This window comes from Chenopodium quinoa, unplaced genomic scaffold (assembly GCF_001683475.1).
Source record: "Chenopodium quinoa cultivar QQ74 unplaced genomic scaffold, ASM168347v1, whole genome shotgun sequence".
NCBI classification, from domain to species: Eukaryota; Viridiplantae; Streptophyta; class Magnoliopsida; order Caryophyllales; family Amaranthaceae; genus Chenopodium; species Chenopodium quinoa.
This window is the reverse complement of record NW_018744249.1, coordinates 557,417-578,466: the sequence shown is the minus strand read 5'-3', so window position 1 is coordinate 578,466 and position 21,050 is coordinate 557,417. Positions and strand designations below refer to the sequence as shown.

The following is a 21,050-nucleotide window of genomic DNA, read 5'->3' as shown; positions in this document are numbered from 1 at the left end:
CGATGTGCGTGTGCTAGGGGTTGCTAGACACGGTTTGCTTGGGACCTTACCTAGCCTAGCACTCACATGGCTAGGCCAATGCGAGACTACGACTAGGCTCGAACTTGTTACTTGATTAATTTCACGTCTCATCAAATTCTAAATTCGACTCGACTTGCGACGCTCGGTCTCGACGCTCTAAGCTCAATATCCGACATCTTTGTTCGTTAAACTCTGATGACTCATCAAATCCTTCGGATTAATTCGTCGTCTCGGATCAGTTGATCGATTAGGTTTGACCCGAAGGGTTCAGTTAATATTAAGCTGTAATATTAATTATACATTAATATTACTGATCGGAAGCGGCCTCCACCTAGGCATTCCGATCACTTGACCTTACTGAAGAATTAACTTTCCAATAATTCTGAACCCTCTACCGAAATAATACACCTGTTGGAAGGACACCATTCCTTTCACGGTCCAACAGTCGCTTAAGACTATAGCAGTCGTTGGTGTCATGGCCAATATCTTCATGGAAATGGAATTACTTGTTTTTGTTTCGGTTTTTGGTGGAACCTTTTATAGCAGCCGACTTCTCAATGGTCACCTGGTCTTTGATCTCCATGAGGATGGAGTAAAGTCCTTTTTAAACTCGTACTTTTGGGATGTACGGTTTAGAATCCTTCTTTTTCTTCTGGGACAGGTGCTCATAGCCATCATCCTCCCAAATCTCTTTTCTCTTTTTATTTTCATCATATTTAGCCGGCTGTGATGACCGGCTCTTTTTTTTGTCTGACATCTTGGAGTCCGACTGCTTACTGATGTTACAGAGTTTGGTCGCCTATATATAGGCTTCCGCCTCCATTAGAGCTTCTTGGAGGGTAGCAACCCTCTTTCTAACGAGGTCGAATTTTAAGGTCGACCCGTCTTTCAGACCTTTGAAAAGGTCTGTATAGGCCACTTCATCAGACATCCCTTGAATATAAATTCTCATCAGATTGAACCGCCTGATTTATGACTGTAGGCCTTTTCTATATCCCTATTGAATTGCACCCAAGTCAAGACTTATTTTCTTAGCAGGGATGTTCATAGAGAAGTTGGAAGCAAACAAGTACGCAAGCGTCTTAAAGTTGTTGATGCATCCGGTCGGTAGGTTGCCGAACCATCGTTAGGTGACGCCCTTCAATGTGGCCGGGAAGCATCGACACCATGTGACATCATCCAACCCTTGTAAATACAAGAGGTTGGTGTAAGCCATGAGGTGATCTTCTGGGTTGGTGGTACCATCATAAGTACTTACCATAACATTTTTAACCTTGGTCGACTGTGTCGCCTCGGTTATTTCCTTGGAGAACACAGAAGGTTGTTCCCTAAATTTTAGCAGACGGAGCTTCCAATCCAAAGGTTGGACGTTTTGTGCCGCTTGCCCCCCAAAGAGGGCCGGCTGCATGTAAAGGTTATCCATACGACATGTATGGCTGTTGAGGCAATTATGGAGCCGAATGGATTATCTAAGGGCCAGAGTGGACGGACAGGCCGCCTGACTGACCCTCTCGGTTTGATTGCGAATACCTCAATGAGGTATTCTAAAAGCTGTTAGGGTAACTCAACGTTGAAGCCGACTCAGACAGTTGTTGACTCTTCTTCTGCTGGATTAACATTCGGGCATCAGAATAAGTCTTCTTTGTGCCATCCAGCTGGACGTGCCGAATGACCTTCCTCGTCCCTGTCTACGAAATCGGACCTTTGTAAGATCGATTAAGGGCCGCTTCCCCTCCTTTTATTTAAGACGCGGAGTCGGATATCGATCTCTGACCCGGCTTGTTCCTCTCAGAGAGAGAGTTTTTTGGCCGACTGACCCCGTTGGAGCCAACCGTCTTCTTGTCGATCAGGTCCTTTATCTCCCCCTTGAAACTTGGCATGAGTTTCACAAGTTCATCTCGTGTAATTAGGGTCGTGCCTTCTGCCGCCTGGGGTTGTCTAGACGGCTGTCCGGATGGTTGACTTGATTAGGAGGCTGTACAGACTGATGTGAAGCCATCATAGAAGTACTCTCCCCACAAACGGCGCAAAATGTTTCGGGGTTTTCTATCTCCCTCGGGAGAGTTATAACACCAAGACTGGACTCCGAACGCCTGTACCCGCAAAACAACGGAGACTCCGGTTGGGTGGAGTTCCGCCTCTAACGATAAAGTTATAACGTGTTCGGAAGATAAAAAGTGCGGAATGTAAAGTGGGATCAGATTTCTCTATGGTGAGAAATGATCATCCGGCTATCATAGACAGCCTCAATATCTGAGCCGTTACTCTCGTATTTTTTCCCTCCCGTTCCCTAGGTGGGAACATCTCCCTTTTATAGGGTCTCGAAGCGTATCCCAATCCTAGGTTACAGAAATCTAGGACTGATTGGGCTGCCTAGGAGTTTGGGCCTTTGAAAGTCGCCCTTCCTAGTTGGATATCTGTCTGTCACGTATTATGCCCTAATTGGTCCACTTTGGACTCCTCCCTGGGTGACACGTGGCGGACTCTGGTTGGTCGACGTGGCGGGGTAAAATTTCCCTAATAAGTTTTCATAGTAGCTTCTTCATAAACCAAATTGTCTAATAATTGCATGGGTTATTTCTTCATATTCAACGCAAAAACCCAGAAGTGGTGATACACATAAATAGGAACAAAAACCTATCATTTATAATTTAAAATACAAAGAATTAGAAATAAAAAAAAATGATGACTTAAAATACACAAAAAAAAAGAAATAATTATTACCAAATCAACAACACTGATATCAAAATTGTTGTTTGTGACTTGAATCCATTCCTTCCAACAAACTTTAAGTTGATCCATAACATCAATATCATTTTTATCATCCCAAAGATTTACCAAGTTAGCCTAAATAACAATAAGACAAGGAAATCCATAAACTAGTAGAAAAAAAGTAAATGGTAAGCTCCAAATAGGAAGCGGTTATTAAAATCCGCTTCCAAAAATCCACAAAAACCTACCAAAAAAAAACAAAAACTAAAACATACAAATGGGGAGTGGTTTTGGGTTAAACCGCTCCCAAATATTATAATTAGAAGCGGTTTGATGTTAAACCGCTCCCCATTCCTAAAATATAATACGGGTCTTTCTCTCTCCTCCTCTTAACTCTCACATTCTCATCTCTCTCCTCTCATCTCCTTCTCATGCCCCTCATCTCCCTCACGCATCTCTCCTTTCACTCTCCTCCTCTCCATTCTCCTCCCTCACGGATCTCTCCTTACTCATCTCCTTCTCACGCACCTCTCCATCCTCATCTCCTTCTTCTCACCGAGCAGCCCCCACCACAACAAGCACCAACAACAACACTGACTCACCGAGTAACAACGCACCGAGCAAGCACCACCGAGCAACAACGCAGCACCAACAACAACACCGACGAGGCGACACCCACCGAGAACCACAGGCGTTTTTCAGATCTAATTTTAATTTAGGTAAGAATTTAGATCAAGGTTTTTTTTCAAATTTCATCTTTTATATGCAATTCTGAACTATTAGGTTATGTTAGATTGCTTTGAATTGGTTAGATTTATGTTTATTTGCATTTTTTGAGTTGAAATTTGGTTAGGGTTTGTAAATTTATTGACGTGTAAATGAATTTGTTTCAATTTATTTGTATAATGAGTAAATTTTTTGATCTATTTTTTTTTTTTAATTGTTGTCCGTTGTGGTGGCAGAATGGCGGTGGTTGCAGTGGCGATGGCAGAATGGCGTTGGTTTGCAGTGCGGTGGTGGCTTCAGTAGTTTTAGGGTTAATTTTTTTTTTATTAAAATGTAATATTAAAATTAATTATTAGTGAATATATATATTTTTTTACATATGTTTAATTTTTGTGGATCAATTTCTGATTTTCTGTGAAAATATAATTTTTTTTTAAAAAATATTTTAAAGCCATAATGGGGAGCGCTTCAGGCGTTATACCACTTCCCATTCCCTTCAAATGGGAAGCGGTTCAAGCCGCTTCCCATTTAAAATGGCAATGAGAAGCCCCCCAATCACAAGCGGTTCAAAAACCGCTTCCCATTAAGGTTTTAAACCGCTTGCCATTTATAGTTTTCTACTAGTGATAAGAATTAACTATACAAACATCAATTAAAAGAAAAATACATATAGCTTTACATAAAACTTACACTGCATTCAACACCAAAACAAAATTTTTTAGGACCTTTGTCTCGCATTCTTTCATTCTCACTCAGCAAGCAACATTGCCCAACACTCAATAACAGATTGGAAAATCTCCAAATTAGCAGCTAAAGACACCATATCTTTTCTTGGAACACTATGAGTATGATCAAACCACACCAAACACTCCCTAAATAAACAAAAAAAAGTTTTTTTTTTTTTTAAAAAAAAAACAAAAAAAAAACAAAAAAAAAACACATAATTTTAAGAAATAAAAACATAACTTTAAGCAAAAACAATATAATTTTAACTAAAATATAAATAACTTACTGATTCAACAATTGAATATCATCTAAGAAGCAATAATCATCAATCTCTTAATACAACTTTGGTAATTTTTTCTAAGACTTCTTATTGCTTTTCATCATATGTCCAACAAACTCAACATCACATGACCCACATCTAACAGATATTTTTGCCTTACCATTACCCAAAGCATTCATGATTATAGATGAGAAAGAACATTCACCATACTCCAGGTTAATCTTTTCCATCACATTCTAACACAATTAACAAAATCACTCAGGAACATTTTCCACCCTTCCACCATTCTCCCCACCCCCGACATTCACATCACAAGCAATAATTGAAATACCTCCAGGCAATTTCACCGATAACACAATATCAACAATTTCATCAGCAATCTCAAACATTCTTGGATCATAATCCTGACTTTACAAGACAGGAGATGAACTACTAGAAGCACGAGCCACATCATGCTTCAGTAAATTTTCAACCTTCTTCAAATGATAGTTTGTAACAACTTCCATATTCCTCTTCATCAACAAAAATTGCTCATGAATAGCCTGAAAAATAATAAGTGAATAATTAGAAAGATAACTTTAGCTACAATAAGTATAACTTTTAGCATTAAAAGTATAAGTTTAGCATTAATAAGTGAATAATAATTAGAAAGATAACTTTAGCTACAATAAGTATAACTTTAGCATTAATAAGTGCAACTTTTAACTTACATCAATAGCAACAGAGTGATTTTCCTCATCAGCTGTCATACTATCAGGAACATCAAATTTAATGATATTTTTTCCTAGTGATGCATCATTAGCATTGTCAACTTGAGAAACTTCAGTTTGCTTAGCTTCTTTAGGTGCAATTCGAAGAGGCAGGTGATATATAAGGTATGTAGTAGTATTCAAAATACCATAACCAAAGGACTTAGCTTTAATTTCTTTTTTCACCCTATCATTGATTTTCTTATGAGTCCAGTGTTTGATAAGAGGCAAACTACAATCTTGTGCCTCATTCCTGAACTTCAGAAAATACACAACCTCCAACAACAAAATACAACCACCAACACTGTCTTGACTCTTACTTTTCTTATACTTCAAAATAGTCCTATACAATCTTTCATGAACATATTTACACCAATTGAAATTCTTAATTTCATCAACATTTTCCAGAGCTTTAACAAAACTCAAATCAGCATTTCTATTTGCAACAAGCGCTAAAAAGGTAGCAAAAGCAACCATCACAAATAGTCTCTTAAAAAACTCCCCACCATCCTTTAACTGAACAATCTTATCCTCTAATTTATGCAAAGGTATGCCTTTACTACCACCAACATCAAACATACTCCTCTATTCTTGTTTCAATTGAAGATCAGTACTTCTAGTACTCTCTACAACATCTATCCCATTATTCAATGGTAACTCAAATACATCATAAACATCATAGGGAGAAATAACAAATTCCTTCCCAAGACTTATAGAAAACATCCAACTAACAAGATAAAAATGATCAACCAACCAAGGAAGTAAAGTTGTAACAATTCTAATCAACTTTAAATCCAACAAACCACCAAATCCTATTTCAATAACAAATTTAACTTGCTCATGTGAAAAACCTTCTATGAGATCTACTAAGTTGTGCAATCTGCAAAGGGTACTGAAAAACCTATCCAATCTGAATAAAAAAAAAATGAACAACTATAACTTTAAAGAGAATAAATACAACTTTAGAAATAATAAATGCAACTTTAGCAACCACAAAATTATAACTATAAATAAGTACTAAAATATAGCTTTAATATCATTATCCATAACTTTACATAAAATTATCATAAATATTGTTTCAGCATATAAGTCAATTATCACATCTATCTTACTAACACAATGTCCATAACTTTAAGGGCATTATCCATAACTTTAAGAGCATAATCCATAACTTTAGAAATAATAACAATAACTTCTAAAAAGAGTACTTACATTTCAACATCCGAATCAGAATCATCCCTATCTGATATACTTGCAACAGCTTCATCTTCTTCAGCATCAGAATCCGGTCTGTTTCCATTTTCAATTTTGACAGCCTTGTCAACCACTCTCCGCTTCTTCTCAGAACAACAACGTTCATCCTTTATTGGCTCCTTCTCAGCAGATATTGTCCTTCACCATTTTCCGCTTCTTCTCGGCCGAACGACGATAATCTTTTTTTGGTTTTTTTCTCAATGGGAGCATTATTGGATGCCTTAGCTAGCTTTTTCTCCTGCTGGATTTTCTCTGGACGCCGATCATCCTTTACTGGCTTCTTTGCTTTCACACTCAATCTTTTTTTTTTCTTATTTCTCTCAGTAGATTCTTCCTCTCTTACTTCTTGTTCAGAATCTTCCTCACTTCCCTTCTCATCATCACCCTCATCCTCTTCTAAACCCTCCTCATCATCACCTCCACCCTCTTCTGAACCTTCCTCATCATCACCTCCACCCTCTTCAGAACCCTCCTCATCATCACCTTCATCCTATTCAGAACCCTCATCCTTATCACCTCCATCCTGCAGAGAACCCTCATCCTCACTTTTATCCTCCTTCACTGCACCTTTCTTAACTGCAGCCTCCTTCACTGCACCCTTCTTTACTGCAGCCTCCTTAACTGCAACTTCCTTCACAACACCCTTCTTTACTGCAACCTCCTCTACACGACCTCCCTTCTTTCCACGCTTCTCCACATCAACATTAACGTCATTGCTTACATCATTAGCACCTATAGAAAAAATAGTATTAAACTGTAAATCATAACTTTAACTAAAAAAGTATAACTACAACTATAATTAACATAAATTTTATAAAACAATCAGACATATAATAAAACATAAAGCATAACTTAAGCAAACATTTATATAACTATAACAAGCTCAAAATGCAGAAGTTCAAGATTAACATAACTTTAACTAAAAATAGTTTGACTATAACTATAATAAACATAACTTTTATAAAACAATTTGACATATAATAAAACATAAAGCGTAACTTAAGCAAACATTTATATAACTATAACAACTAAATTTGTAACTTTAACATATGTACAAAAATCAATAAATTGTAACTATAAATAGAGGAATTGGTAAAATCTCGAGCATCATCGGATCCACCGTACCAATAGGGCTTCGCAAACCACGTCTCCTTCGAAAATTTGAAAGACCACCTCTAAACTTCACCATCGCAAATTCAAGAAATTAGACCCTAAAATTCAAAATAAGAATGATTAATTAATCAAATACTGACATCTACAACAAATTGAATCAAAATGCATGAAAAAACTGAAAAAAAAATAGTAACACCTAAAACATTCAATCTAATATGAACACAATGAACCAGAAAACCATAAAATATGAACAAAATTACGATCAAAAACAAAAAAAACCAAAAATCAAACTAATATACTTACGAATACAACAAATTACAACAAAAACAAAGAATTCTACTTAAAAATTGAAATAAAGTAGAGAATTACAAGTTAATAATACACATGCAAAATGAAAAACCACAACAAATCAATAATTACAACAACTAATGAACAAAAATTATGCAATTAAAACCAAAAATAATTTAAAAACTAACCTCAAAAACCGATGAGAATCCAAAATTCAATTCGTCAACTAAAGAAAATCAACAAAACAAAGGAAAGATGAAGAGAAATTGGAGGAGAGAGAAATTGCAGAGCAGTAACAGAGAAATAAATTGAAGAATAGAGTAGAAGAGTATACGCGCTAAAATGAAAAACAAAAAAAAAACGGAAAAAAAAAACGGCAAGGGAGAAGTGGGCCGGTTTTACACTAAGTTAGTGTAAGCCGACCTTTTTCAAGAATTTGTGATCAAAGAAATATCAAATAAGATAAATTCTGTGAAATGATGCAATAGTACTAAATTAAGGTTCTCATCTGATAAAACCCAACTTATTAAATTACTGAAAAAATCATCATCAAATCAGCTTTCTTGTTCACTTCTCTCAAAATAATATCATATATGTTGACAAAATAATTTCTTTGCATATATTCTAAATAGGTTAGAATTCAGGTCTTTATAATTTAAGCATCCTTACGCTCGTATGGGTGCACACATACCATCTGCCTATTAGGCAAATGCACCGCAGGAGGGTGCATTTCATATAAATCAAAACAAAAAATTTCTCCATGCCACCTCACACGAAGACACCCACCTGCCTAACTGGTTCTTCGTAATTTCATCAGCTACGTATCTACCATCTGGTTTTATATTAAAGGACACTTTATCATGACCCTTGTATACATACTTATATAGAAACTTCACTGCTTTTATGGTGGAACAGATCTCTACATTAAGATGACAGTCAAAAAGTGTCGAAAGATATGGGTTGTATAGGACTACCCATTGATTATTCAGTTCACCATTTCTGATCTTTACTTTTTCTCCCGTATCTGTTCTACGGTAGCAAGGATAACCATCTTCATTAGTAGTGGTTTGATCAACAAATGGTTTTTGATTAGGGGATTTTTCCTCGCCACGTGGACCAATGAAGTTCAGCCACATGTCATCCACGTGGACCAATCAGAGTCCGCCACATGTCACCTCGTGAGAGGTCCAAGGTGGACCAATCAGGCCTCAACACATGGCAGTGGGCAAGTGGCCTCCTACAGCCCAAAGTTCCAGGCAAAACCCAATCAGCCCTAGGTTTACTAAAACCAAGTATTGGGCACGTTTTCCAACACCCTATAAAAGGGAGATGTTTCCTTTTGAGGAACATCTATTCAGAAATATTCAATTCACATTAACTCTCCAGAGACACACCTCGTACTTGAGCAATTACACATTGCAGATGAGAGACCCTTTACTTTCCGCACTTTACTCCTCATACACGTTCTAACTTGATCGTTGGAGGCGGAGCTCCCACCTACCGGAGTCTCCGTTGTTTTGCAGGTACAGGCGTCCAGAAGTCAGTCTTGAAATTATAACTCTCTCGAAGGACATCAAAAAACCCCGAAACAGTTTTGGATAGCTATTTTTGCATAACAATTCACCTCCTTTCTTCTGCATACAAGAACATTGTGGATTCATTCGACCACAAGGCCCATGCATCATATGTTTTAATACAATCCTATGCAATATAGGATTACTTAAGGGAGGAATTTCTGCAGAAACATACTTGTCATAATCAGCTGGACTTTTCAATTTGAACTCCAACTTCAGAATCAATAAAATATGAGCATGAGGTAGCCCCCTTTTCTGGAATTCCACAACATAAATTAGTGCAGCTACCTCACCAAATACCTTAATCTCCATAATCGGCTTCTTCAGAGCTAATAATTTTGCTCTGAATACCCGAGCTATTAAATCTGGTCTCTCATGTGCAATTTACCTCTGGCCAATTTGCATTACACGTCATTGTGATAAATAAATCCGGCTTACCAAACCTGTGAACCAGAGCCATAGCATTATAGTAACGCCTTTTCAGATCCCTTGGACCACCAAGGAATGTAGGCGGTAAAACAAATTTATGGCCTACATTTGATGGATTAATCTCTCTAGCTTCAACTGTATCAAGTATGCCTTGATATAGATCAGCTCGAATACTATCTTGATGTCGACGGAAGAAATCAAGCCTCGTATTTTCAATCTTCACATACATGTCTACGATGTACTGGAGCATTGTCCTTAAAAGCACGTTGTTAGGTCTGATCTGCAACTTATATGCATAATATTCTCTTGGAGAAACAAATTTATCAGCCTTTGTATGTATGTCTACCAGATGCACCTATATAATAAATATAAGCATGGTAATGTTAAGATATGAAATCCTTAGACAGCACTAAAACATGGAGCAAAATAATTTTATCTAAATCCTTTCATCTTTAATTCACTTTAAAAAAAATCAAAAAAGACATATGTGCAGCTTCTTGAGCAAGCAGATCTTCTACATTGTGCACAACACAGGAGTGAATAGGGTCAACCTTTGGTATCATCTTGCCTATGTCCACCGTGAGACATTTTCTTCAGCCCTTGATTCCATCCACACTCTCCCCGTGGAAAAAGCAAAGGATATTGTAGTGGATCATAGCAACCGTAATAATGCTGAATTCTATGAGAGTCAGCTGATTACCTGATACAAGAATATGTGGGCCTAAACTTTCACTTGAAGAAGTGTTATCAGGCCAAATCACAGCAACTTCATTAGAAGCTGGGGCATTATATACTCGTTGATCAAGCACGGTATCTCGATTTATGACAATCTTAGTATCTTCATTTACTTCTACTTCTTTCAAAGATTGAAAAAATCTAGCACAAGGATTATCTTTAGAGACATTCATTAAAATGTCTATGACTTCTTGTCTTAGTTCAGGAAAACATCCTAAACGATTCTCAGTCTCATTTTGGCCATCATAAAAATAAAGTTGTAGATATTTAGGGTTACTATCAGCGGGCAAAAGATCTGGGACAAAATGATATAGTTGTCCACGCAATCTGAACACATAAATGCCCTTATATGTATCAGCATCAAAATTCCCTCCTATAGTGATGAAGGCAAATAGGTTATTATATAACCTTGCATACTTTCTGAAATGAATAGCAATTTCTTCTTGCGAAGTAAAAAGTCTTGTAAGTTCAGCAGGGTATTCATTTGCTGCAATTCGAACATCGCCATTTCCACAACAAAAATGCAAAGACTTATAAGCAAATTTCTTAGCATTGCACTTGGAACAATATTGTGGGTCAGGCAATTGTAAAGGCTTAGAGGGTAGAGGTTGCCCAACTGTAGCAGCTGGTGCTCTTGACGTTAAGAAAACGAACCCAAAAGGAAAAAGCAACCTCAATAAAAAAAAGCTTTGAACAAGGCTAACTTAAGTTAAATATCTATATGTATATTCTTACTTGCAATTGTTTCATAGCTACTTTTCCGGCTTCTTTTTGGCTGCGAGCTTGAATTTTTCCACTCACTATATATACAATATGTGACTAACAATTTACGCCAACACATTACATTATCAGTGCATGATGTTTAGTATACCTCATATAGCCGGACTGCAAACTTGATGACAAGCGCACTTTAGGGCGCGCTTTAGAGCATATTTTAGGATGATTTTGGATTTATTTGGGGCCGCTTTGGCCGATTATTACCTTGTTATGCTTACGTTCCCCATATTACGTGCTTCACGGGTTTTCGGTTTGTTTTTGATGTGTTTTCAGTTAATATCAACCGAGTTTAATCGGATCCCGAGCCCTTGATGCGTAACCGAGCTAGCCTTGACCGAAGTCCGAGGAGTTAAGGAAGTTCAAGTGCCGTGCATTGATTACATAGCACAGGCAGCACGGCCGTGTTACCATAGGCACACCCGTGCTGGCCTATAAGCAAGCAACCCCAGGCAAGGCAGCACGACCGTGCAAGCCAATAGCACGGCCGTGTCAGTATCCACGCACCCGCACGGCCGTGCAGGCCATTAGCACGGCCGTGCCAGATGTTGTCCGTGCCCGTGTCAGCTTCAGTATGAGCCCCGTGCTAGAGCATATTCAGCACGGCCGTGTCATTTTTAGCACGGCCGTGCCAGGAAGTTGCACGGTCGTGCCATATATAGCACGACCGTGCCAATTTGAAGAAGAAATCCGGTTTACTTACTGACAAGCTAGCACGGCCGTGCTGATCCAGGGTTAACTGCGCGCTTGACTTCTCTGCATTAGAAGACGTATATAAGGCCCAACTTTAAGAGGATTCCTCAGACAGTTTTTTAGAGATAGTTTTGAGAGCCTTTGTAGAGAGTTATTGGAGAACGTTCTTAGTATTAGAGATTCATTAGTTTTATTAGAGATATTTCTAGAGATTTTAGTTTTCTTGGATTGATTTGAAGCAAGATTTGCGAAGATTCTTTGTATTATTCATTGACGACGGATATCAAAGTTCTGAACTTTTCCATTGATTCGCATCAATACAATTGGTATTATTCATTCTTGTTTATTAATCAAGCTTTATTATTCCTTAATCAGAATTCATGTTTATATCTATTATGCTTTTGGAATTCATTATTGCTTTGATTATGAATATGTGTGAGTAGTCTCCTAGCTAGGGTTTCGGGATGAAACTCGGCCTAGGTAATCTATGTAATTGAGGATTGATTTTGATAAACGGATTGTGATTAAATTGATTATATGCGATTGCATGTTAATTCATTATAATAGGAGTAGCTAACCTAGAATCTTGAATTTGATTGCATGATATTCTTGATTTGAACAAGAGATTGTAAATTGAGTATTTCATTATTGAATGTGGTTTGATTATGTATCGAGTAATGTTAAGTGCATGAGAAATCCAAGCTTAGTATTGCCCGTTGTCTTCCTATCACATGATATTGATCAGACTTATAGTCTTTGCATATCCCGTTTGTCTCTGTGATTCCTTGTTGCTTAGTTACCAATGGTTAGGCGGATTCCCGTTCTCCCTAGTGTCTTAGTTTATTGATTTATTCCATCTTATTAGTAGTATTTTAGAACAGCATTTTCCATTGATTTCGAACTAGCTTAGGTTTAAGATTGATTTGCAATTACTCTCGTTCCTCGTGGACCGAACCTTTATTTGCCATTGTATTTGGTTATAGGGTGTTCGTATAAGTATTGTTTGATTGAGAGTTAGATTGTAGCGACCGATTTAACCCTCGTCAAAATGGCGTCGTTGCCGGGTCGGGACGATGCATCCTCATCCATGGTTCCACCCACGGTGGACACCATGGGTATTGTTTTTAATAACCCGTCCTTTTTGGACAAATTTGTAGGATTATCCCACCGACCGATCCGGCCTACCAAGTTCTACGACCCTTTAGCCGCTAGGGCTATAGGGATCGAAAGCGACATGGTTCAACTATTTTCATTTACCAACTTTGATTCTTTCCTTACCATGCATGCTCTCACTTACAAGAGGCTTACCCTCGAATTTTTGTCTTCTTTGTACGTGCATCGGGATGAGAATAACTCACCCCGGTACTTGTCCTTTCAACTAATGAACTCGGGCACCATTCAAATGTCAGTGGCCCAAGTTAATGCCGCCTTTGGGTGGACATCCGACCTGAAATACGGTCCTAAGGATGGCTACTCAAAACACTACAACTCCGGGTTGTTTTGGCGGCAAATCACGGGAAAAATGGATAGAGATCCCCGTAGGGATAAGGCGACTTCCATCGTCAATCCCGCCTTTCGGTTGTCCCACAGGACCTTCTCCTCTACTATCTTTGCTAGAGGAGATAGTTCGGGTGTAGTCTCCATTAGGGAGTTACAGTTTATTTGGCACCTCACCCGTGGGGACGGACGTCTAGACATGGGAGCGTGGTTACTAGACCACCTCGACGGTGTAGCCCGGGGTAGGGGTGATATTACTATCGGTGGCATGATCACCATTCTTGCGCAATATAATGGGATTGATTTTTCTGAATTGCAGGCTATCCCAGGCACTACGAGGCTTGATATGCGCACCTTGAGAGCCATGCAGTGGCTTGAAGGGACATCCCAGCCGGATTTCTATTTGTGGCTCGTAGCAGGCAAGCCATACGCCTACTTGCCCGATCCGAAGAGGACGGTGGTTTACAACAAAGACAACTGGATCTTCGACCCCGACTTCGCCTGGCACGAGGACGGAGGCACGGAGTATGTCGACCGCAGTCCCCAGCCTCACCAGGGGGATGAGCAGGCCCACGGGGGCCAAGGAGGTGACGATGCTGATGATGATGATGATGACGAGGAGGGTGGCCCGGATGCGGCCCAGCAGATCCCGGCGCAAGACTTCGCCTTGCTCCGCAAAGGAATGGAAGATTTGAAGCTCGAGGTAGCGGATTTGCGCCGGTCGAACGAGGATATGACCTCCGCCTTCAGAGACCTAAAGAGGAGTGTTGATGATATGGCCTCCCGTTTCCCTTATGGCCCGGGCAGGCCTAGCTCGTGATCCCTTTCCCTTTCCCTTTAGTTACCTCCCTCTCCTTACTATTGTAAGTCCTTGATGTATAAACATTGAGGACAATGTTTGATTCTAGCTTGGGGGGGGGGGTCTTACTTGTATTCATTCTAAAAAAAAAAAAAAAAAAAAAAAAAAGATTTACTGCTTTCCTAGACTAACCTTAACTTGTTTGCTAGTATGTCTTTCCTTTTTGCAGATTGGGAACATTCGAGACGCGGCATGAGTTTGAAGAACGATGCTATGGTCGTTAATTGGAGCTCCCGGGAAGCAAATTTGGTGAGATCTTTTCCTTTTTTTTTTTGTGTGCTTAGGATAGTTTAGTTTAGGAAGAAGTTGAATGGTTCGAGGATGTTTGATCGGTTCTAAGGAACCTGGGATCGTTGATGTTGATATCATTCGATCACTTGTTTGTCGATTGGGATTTTATGTGATTTTTATGCCTCGTTATGTGCCTTTCAACTTATTCAGTTGGCTTAGTTGTACATATGTTTGTGTTAGATAGGAAAAGCTTCTGCTATGAGGATGTGTGGTTTAGCTTATATGATATGCCTCGTAGTCTTTTCCTATGTTTTTGGATCATAATAAACTTGTCTAATTGCAAAATTTTGGAATATTGTTCATGTTGGATTCGAAATGTGAATGAATGTGTATGGAATGTCTATTTCCACTTAAGCCAGTGATGAATACACAGTTCGAGTCTATTGTTGATCAATGTGGACGAGCCTAGGCGAAGGGTAGAAATAGAACACCTTTGTCATGTGAAACTCTATGCCTTTGGGCTGTGGTAAGATGGAGTCGCTTCCCGGTTGTGGATTTGACCCCCTTGATTGGTAGTTGCTTTATTTGTTAGATCCCGTGAGGTTTATTTGTTCTAGCCTTCATCATTCTTGTTGAGTGGCATATTTGGATCCTTGATTACGCATTTTTCGATCTTTGTGTTGACTAGTAGCTCCCGAGACCGACTTGACACTTTTAAGGGAGGAAGAGGGCACCTTTTTCATTTTTCTTATTTTGTTCCTTTTGTTTTGTTACAAATTGATTTTCTTTTACATCATCTTACTTGCTAACCATGTTGAGCTTTAATTCCATTCTTGGTTAACCGTGTTACAAACCCGATGGCCAATGTTTTACCAACCCTTAGTTGTGAAGCGTTTACCTAGATAGGTTTGTTGAGCTTATTGTTTACTAATCAAGAAATAAAGTTTGATAGTTGGTTTGAGCAGGTGTGAAAGTGAGCCTAATTGTAAATATGTAATGTGAAAGTCATTTTGCCATCAATAAAAAAAAAGAGAAAAAAAAGGAAGAAAAAAAAAGAATTTAAAAAGAAAAAAAGAAGAAGAGAAAAGCCGTCCGAATTGTGAAAAAGGCAAGGACACATAAATAAAGCTTTGAAGTTTGAAAGAGGTCATTTGAGTGTGTATTATATGGATAATTTGGGATGTGTAAGAATGTGAATCAATGAGATTGTGGAAAGTGAATTACATCTTTTGAACTATTGTTTTTGAGAATTGTGATTCTTGCGCTTCATTTAGGAATTAACCCCACTTTTTTTTTAAATTGTTTTCACCTACCTTACCCATTGCCAATACATTACAACCCTTTAAGACCCTTAGACTTTAGAGGTGTTTGGTTCTCAAACGGTGGAGGGAGATACCTTTCAACCCTATGGAAAGATTATGCGTAATCGAGATGTCGGGATACCTTTGTTATTTCCTCAAAACATCACTTCTTCCGGTTCCTTCGAGGAATCACGAGGGGCCAATTAGGGTGGTGATTTGAAGCAAAGGGGGAGGACGTGGTCGGTTTGGTCGGGTTTAGAGGGAAGCATGATTTCTTTGTTCTCTATTCTTGGTTTAGGTCTTGTTCGCATTTGATCAACGATATCTTGGATTGTGTGTCTCGTTGCTTGTTTGAGTGAGTTTTCCTTCCGTGCATGGTTGTTCTAAGTAGGATCCATTGATTTCATTCCGTGCTTAATTTGATTTGTTCGCAATGGCATAGTTTATTTGATCTTGTGTGTGTTTCCCTTGGTTTTTGCTCGAGGACTAGCAAAAGTGTAGCTTGGGGGGTTTTGACAAGCGCACTTTAGGGCGCGCTTTAGAGCATATTTTAGGATGATTTTGGATGTATTTGGGGCCACTTTGGCCGATTATTACCTTGTTATGCTTACGTTCCCCATATTACGTGCTTCACGGGTTTTCGGTTTGTTTTTGATGTGTTTTCAGGTAATATCAACCGAGTTTAATCGGATCCCGAGCCCTTGATGCGTAACCGAGCTAGCCTTGACCGAAGTCCGAGGAGTTAAGGAAGTTCAAGTGCCGTGCATTGATTACATAGCACAGGCAGCACGACCGTGTTACCATAGGCACACCCGTGCTGGCCTATAAGCAAGCAACCCCAGGCAAGGCAGCACGGCCGTGCAAGCCAATAGCACGGCCGTGTCAGTATCCACGCACCCGCACGGCCGTGCAGGCCATTAGCACGGCCGTGCCAGATGTTGTCCGTGCCCGTGTCAGCTTCAGTATGAGCCCCGTGCTAGAGCATATTCAGCACGGCCGTGTCATTTTTAGCACGGCCGTGCCAGGAAGTTGCACGGCCGTGCCATATATAGCACGGCCGTGCCAATTTGAAGAAGAAATCCGGTTTACTTACTGACAAGCTAGCACGGCCGTGCCAAATACAGCACGGCCGTGCTGATCCAGGGTTAACTGCGCGCTTGACTTCTCTGCATTAGAAGACGTATATAAGGCCCAACTTTAAGAGGATTCCTCAGACAGTTTTTTAGAGATAGTTTTGAGAGCCTTTGTAGAGAGTTATTGGAGAACGTTCTTAGTATTAGAGATTCATTAGTTTTCTTAAAGATATTTCTAGAGATTTTAGTTTTCTTGGATTGATTTGAAGCAAGATTTGCGAAGATTCTTTGTATTATTCATTGACGACGGATATCAAAGTTCTGAACTTTTCCATTGATTCGCATCAATACAATTGTTATTATTCATTCTTGTTTATTAATCAAGCTTTATTATTCCTTAATCAGAATTCATGTTTATATCTATTATGCTTTTGGAATTCATTATTGCTTTGATTATGAATATGTGTGAGTAGTCTCCTAGCTAGGGTTTCGGGATGAAACTCGGCCTAGGTAATCTATGTAATTGAGGATTGATTTTGATAAACGGATTGTGATTAAATTGATTATATGCGATTGCATGTTAATTCATTATAATAGGAGTAGCTAACCTAGAATCTTGAATTTGATTGCATGATATTCTTGATTTGAACAAGAGATTGTAAATTGAGTATTTCATTATTGAATGTGGTTTGATTATGTATCGAGTAATGTTAAGTGCATGAGAAATCCAAGCTTAGTATTGCCCGTTGTCTTCCTATCACATGATATTGATCAGACTTATAGTCTTTGCATATCCCGTTTGTCTCTGTGATTCCTTGTTGCTTAGTTACCAATGGTTAGGCGGATTCCCGTTCTCCCTAGTGTCTTAGTTTATTGATTTATTCCATCTTATTAGTAGTATTTTAGAACAGCATTTTCCATTGATTTCGAACTAGCTTAGGTTTAAGATTGATTTGCAATTACTCTCGTTCCTCGTGGACCGAACCTTTATTTGCCATTGTATTTGGTTATAGGGTGTTCGTATAAGTATTGTTTGATTGAGAGTTAGATTGTAGCGACCGATTTAACCCTCGTCACTTAATGATCCAACTATCCTTATCCTCTTGCTATAGCGAGTTGTAGATCTAAGAAAAGGATCTATTCATGCAATTAAAACAAAAGCAAATGTTAAATAGTTTATCTATGAGTATAATTTACAAATCTTTTTATTGTAATAAGAGATAGCAATGAACTTTGTTGCTGATGTAATAGATGCCTCAAACTTATTTTTGAGCTAAGTGTACAAGTAACTACTTTTCCATTGAAAAACACCTATGAATTGATTCGTCAATGCAGAGATTTCAGAAAATGATAAATTAGTTATAGTTCAAATGCTCAACGGGCAGTAACACATCAGTATAAAGATTCATTATAACCAATACCATAAAACACTAATTAAGAAGGCATAGCAAAAACAACTTATAGTGACATCTATTTTCACATAAGATAATCAAATACCTTACCTGCCAAAATTTCATCATTTTTCTTAACAAACTCAATCATAAGCTATATATATATATATATATATATATATATATATATATATATATATATATGAAAACAATAGTTTAGAGACTGTACCCATTTCATTAACACATTAGTTAAACTTTTTCAGTATATACATATATATTCAGTCATCTGCATTTCACCGATACAAATCTAAGACGTCATCTGAAATAAATAACAATACAACAGCATAATTAGTTCTGTCAACATATCAATTCAAACTGCAAATTTAAAGCACCTGTAAAAACAGCCTGTAATCTAACCCCTAAAAATAATAATCATAAAACAAAAGCTTTAATTCTACCATAAAACAACAGCTTTACTCTTGCACTTAGATACAACAGCACCCGAAACAAATCGGCACCATAAAACCTAGTCTAGGAGTGACATAAATGTCCCTCAGTAAGATTTCTTCTACAAGTTTGGATTGATTCTAAGAGGTTCAGGAACTAACTGAGTTGCATGGCTTTTTGAAAGTATGGTCTTGATTTGTAGTATGCCACCATTGGTTAAATATTTATATGACACTAAAAAACCTAATAATAATATAGAAGCATCATTTTTGTTAAACTAAGAAAAGTAGTATCAAAACTGGAAAACAGAGAAAAAAACAAGGGAAATTTAGAAAGAGTACAATATAACAGCATACCTTCCAAAACAACGCTCATTCCCACTTCTTTCTTATTGTTTCAGCATTACAAATCAGTTGTTCAAGATTTAACTCAATCCTTTGTAATTTCATTTGGCTAAATATATTCATAATTTACTTTGAATGTTCCTTTTATTGATAACATGGTAATTTTTTCTTTAGATGATTAATTAACATTGCTTAAATTAAGCATTATTCAATTTCATGGCCATGAAAGGACAAAAACAATGTTGAGTTGAAACTTGAAATGAAGTAAACCAGAATGGATTGTACTGGACTAAAGTGAACATGATTGAATTAACGGGTGAAATGACAGAGAACTCAAAAAGGAAAGGAAAAAATGGAGTGTAAGAGATATTTATATAGTTTCATACTGATAGTGAGCACTGCACTTAGCAATCGACAACACAATCAAGAAAATTCAAATTGTTCAAGTACTACTCAATTCCTTCACTTCAGAAAAGTGATCATACCATAAAGATGCAAATCATTATCTACATTAATCCTTAATTCATTAAGAAAAGAACATATTGTAGGAATTAGCAGTATTAGTCAAATTAGAGCTTTGAGCTTTCACACTCAATTTCTTAGCTATGGGAAAATGTTAGTTGCAAACAATAAATTACTCTAAGTACCAGCACAGAAGTGACCCATACAGAGAAATTACCCAAAAAAATTTAATTTTCCAAAAGGAATAATACCATACAGGTTCTAGAATCATCTAAAATATGATCAACATAATTGCAAACATTATTCTAAGGAATTATATTAAACAGAGAATTGACCTCTTTCATTGAACTTGATAGCAAGGAACTCATTAGTTGTTTATCTTTTAGCTTAGCAACATCAAAATTATCAAACCCAATATCTTTTACTATTTCATATGTGTCCTATTTTTTGACATCTTTTCTAATCAAATCAAAATAAATTTTTTTTTTTTTTTTTTTTTTTGGTTAGAGGAAGTTCTTGAGATTGCCAGTAGCGTGGGGAGGTTTCAAGTAATATATATTCTTAGTTTATAAGTATACACTACAGTTGTTATATTGTTATTTATAGAGGATACAATTATCAAAACAAAATGGTATTAAATAAGAAAATAAGCATATTAATTTCAAGAAAATATTGCAGCAACGTAAGTTTCACTTTTCGAATGCAAATGGCAATATGGCGTCAATATATAATACTCCAAATAGTTTCCTAGTTAAAATATCGAAGAATGGGAGAAGTAAAACATACCCAGTTGAAACCAGAGAAGAAAAATGGAACCCAGATGAAAAAAAACCTTCGAAAATTCGCTGGATTGGTAAGATAGAATAGCTAAAGTGCGGTAGGCCGAAGTACTTCACAACAATTTTTTTCAGCTACTCGTCGCCGATGATCAAAGCCACTGCAGCAAGCTGGCGATTTCACCACCCCTACACCATCAGAAAGCACCCCTCTAGCTCAATACTACGGTGCCCACTTACTTGTTATTTATGGACTAAAAATTGAAAGAGAAGAGACAATTAGATGATGACTAAATGAGCAAGGAAGAAGATGATAGCTATGGGAGAGTGAAAATGGAGAAGATAGAATTAGATAGCCATGAGAGAGAAATCTGAAAAAGCAAGGTAAAAGGAATGGTAAGGAGGCAAATGAAGAAAAGGTGAATGACGTGGCAAGCATTGTATTTTAAGGGTAAAAAGGTAAAATTTTTGTTCTTAAGGTAAAATTACAAGTTCTCACTTTTAATAGGTTAAGGTCCTTAAGGATTCAAACCATGTCGTACATAGAAAAATGGAGGAAATGGGCCATGTAATTTAAGAATGAAATTAAAGTGGA

At 37.7% G+C, this 21,050-nt stretch overlaps 2 protein-coding genes across 2 annotated transcripts; both read right to left on the bottom strand.

Annotated features, from left to right (window-relative positions):
- Window positions 1-3,848: 3,848 nt before the first annotated feature.
- On the bottom strand, window positions 3,849-20,927 carry LOC110694830. The gene is made up of 4 exons (XM_021871998.1): window positions 20,466-20,927; window positions 7,594-7,679; window positions 6,427-7,200; window positions 3,849-5,007 (listed from the first exon to the last, which is right to left on the bottom strand). The coding sequence occupies exons 2-3, from the start codon at window positions 7,655-7,657 to the stop codon at window positions 6,959-6,961; spliced, it is 306 nt and encodes a 101-aa protein (XP_021727690.1). The 5' UTR covers window positions 7,658-7,679; window positions 20,466-20,927; the 3' UTR covers window positions 3,849-5,007; window positions 6,427-6,958.
- Window positions 8,525-11,357, bottom strand: LOC110694817. The gene is made up of 7 exons (XM_021871982.1): window positions 11,343-11,357; window positions 11,016-11,164; window positions 10,535-10,934; window positions 9,832-10,227; window positions 9,494-9,698; window positions 8,656-8,788; window positions 8,525-8,567 (listed from the first exon to the last, which is right to left on the bottom strand). The coding sequence occupies exons 1-7, from the start codon at window positions 11,355-11,357 to the stop codon at window positions 8,525-8,527; spliced, it is 1,341 nt and encodes a 446-aa protein (XP_021727674.1).
- Window positions 20,928-21,050: the final 123 nt, after the last annotated feature.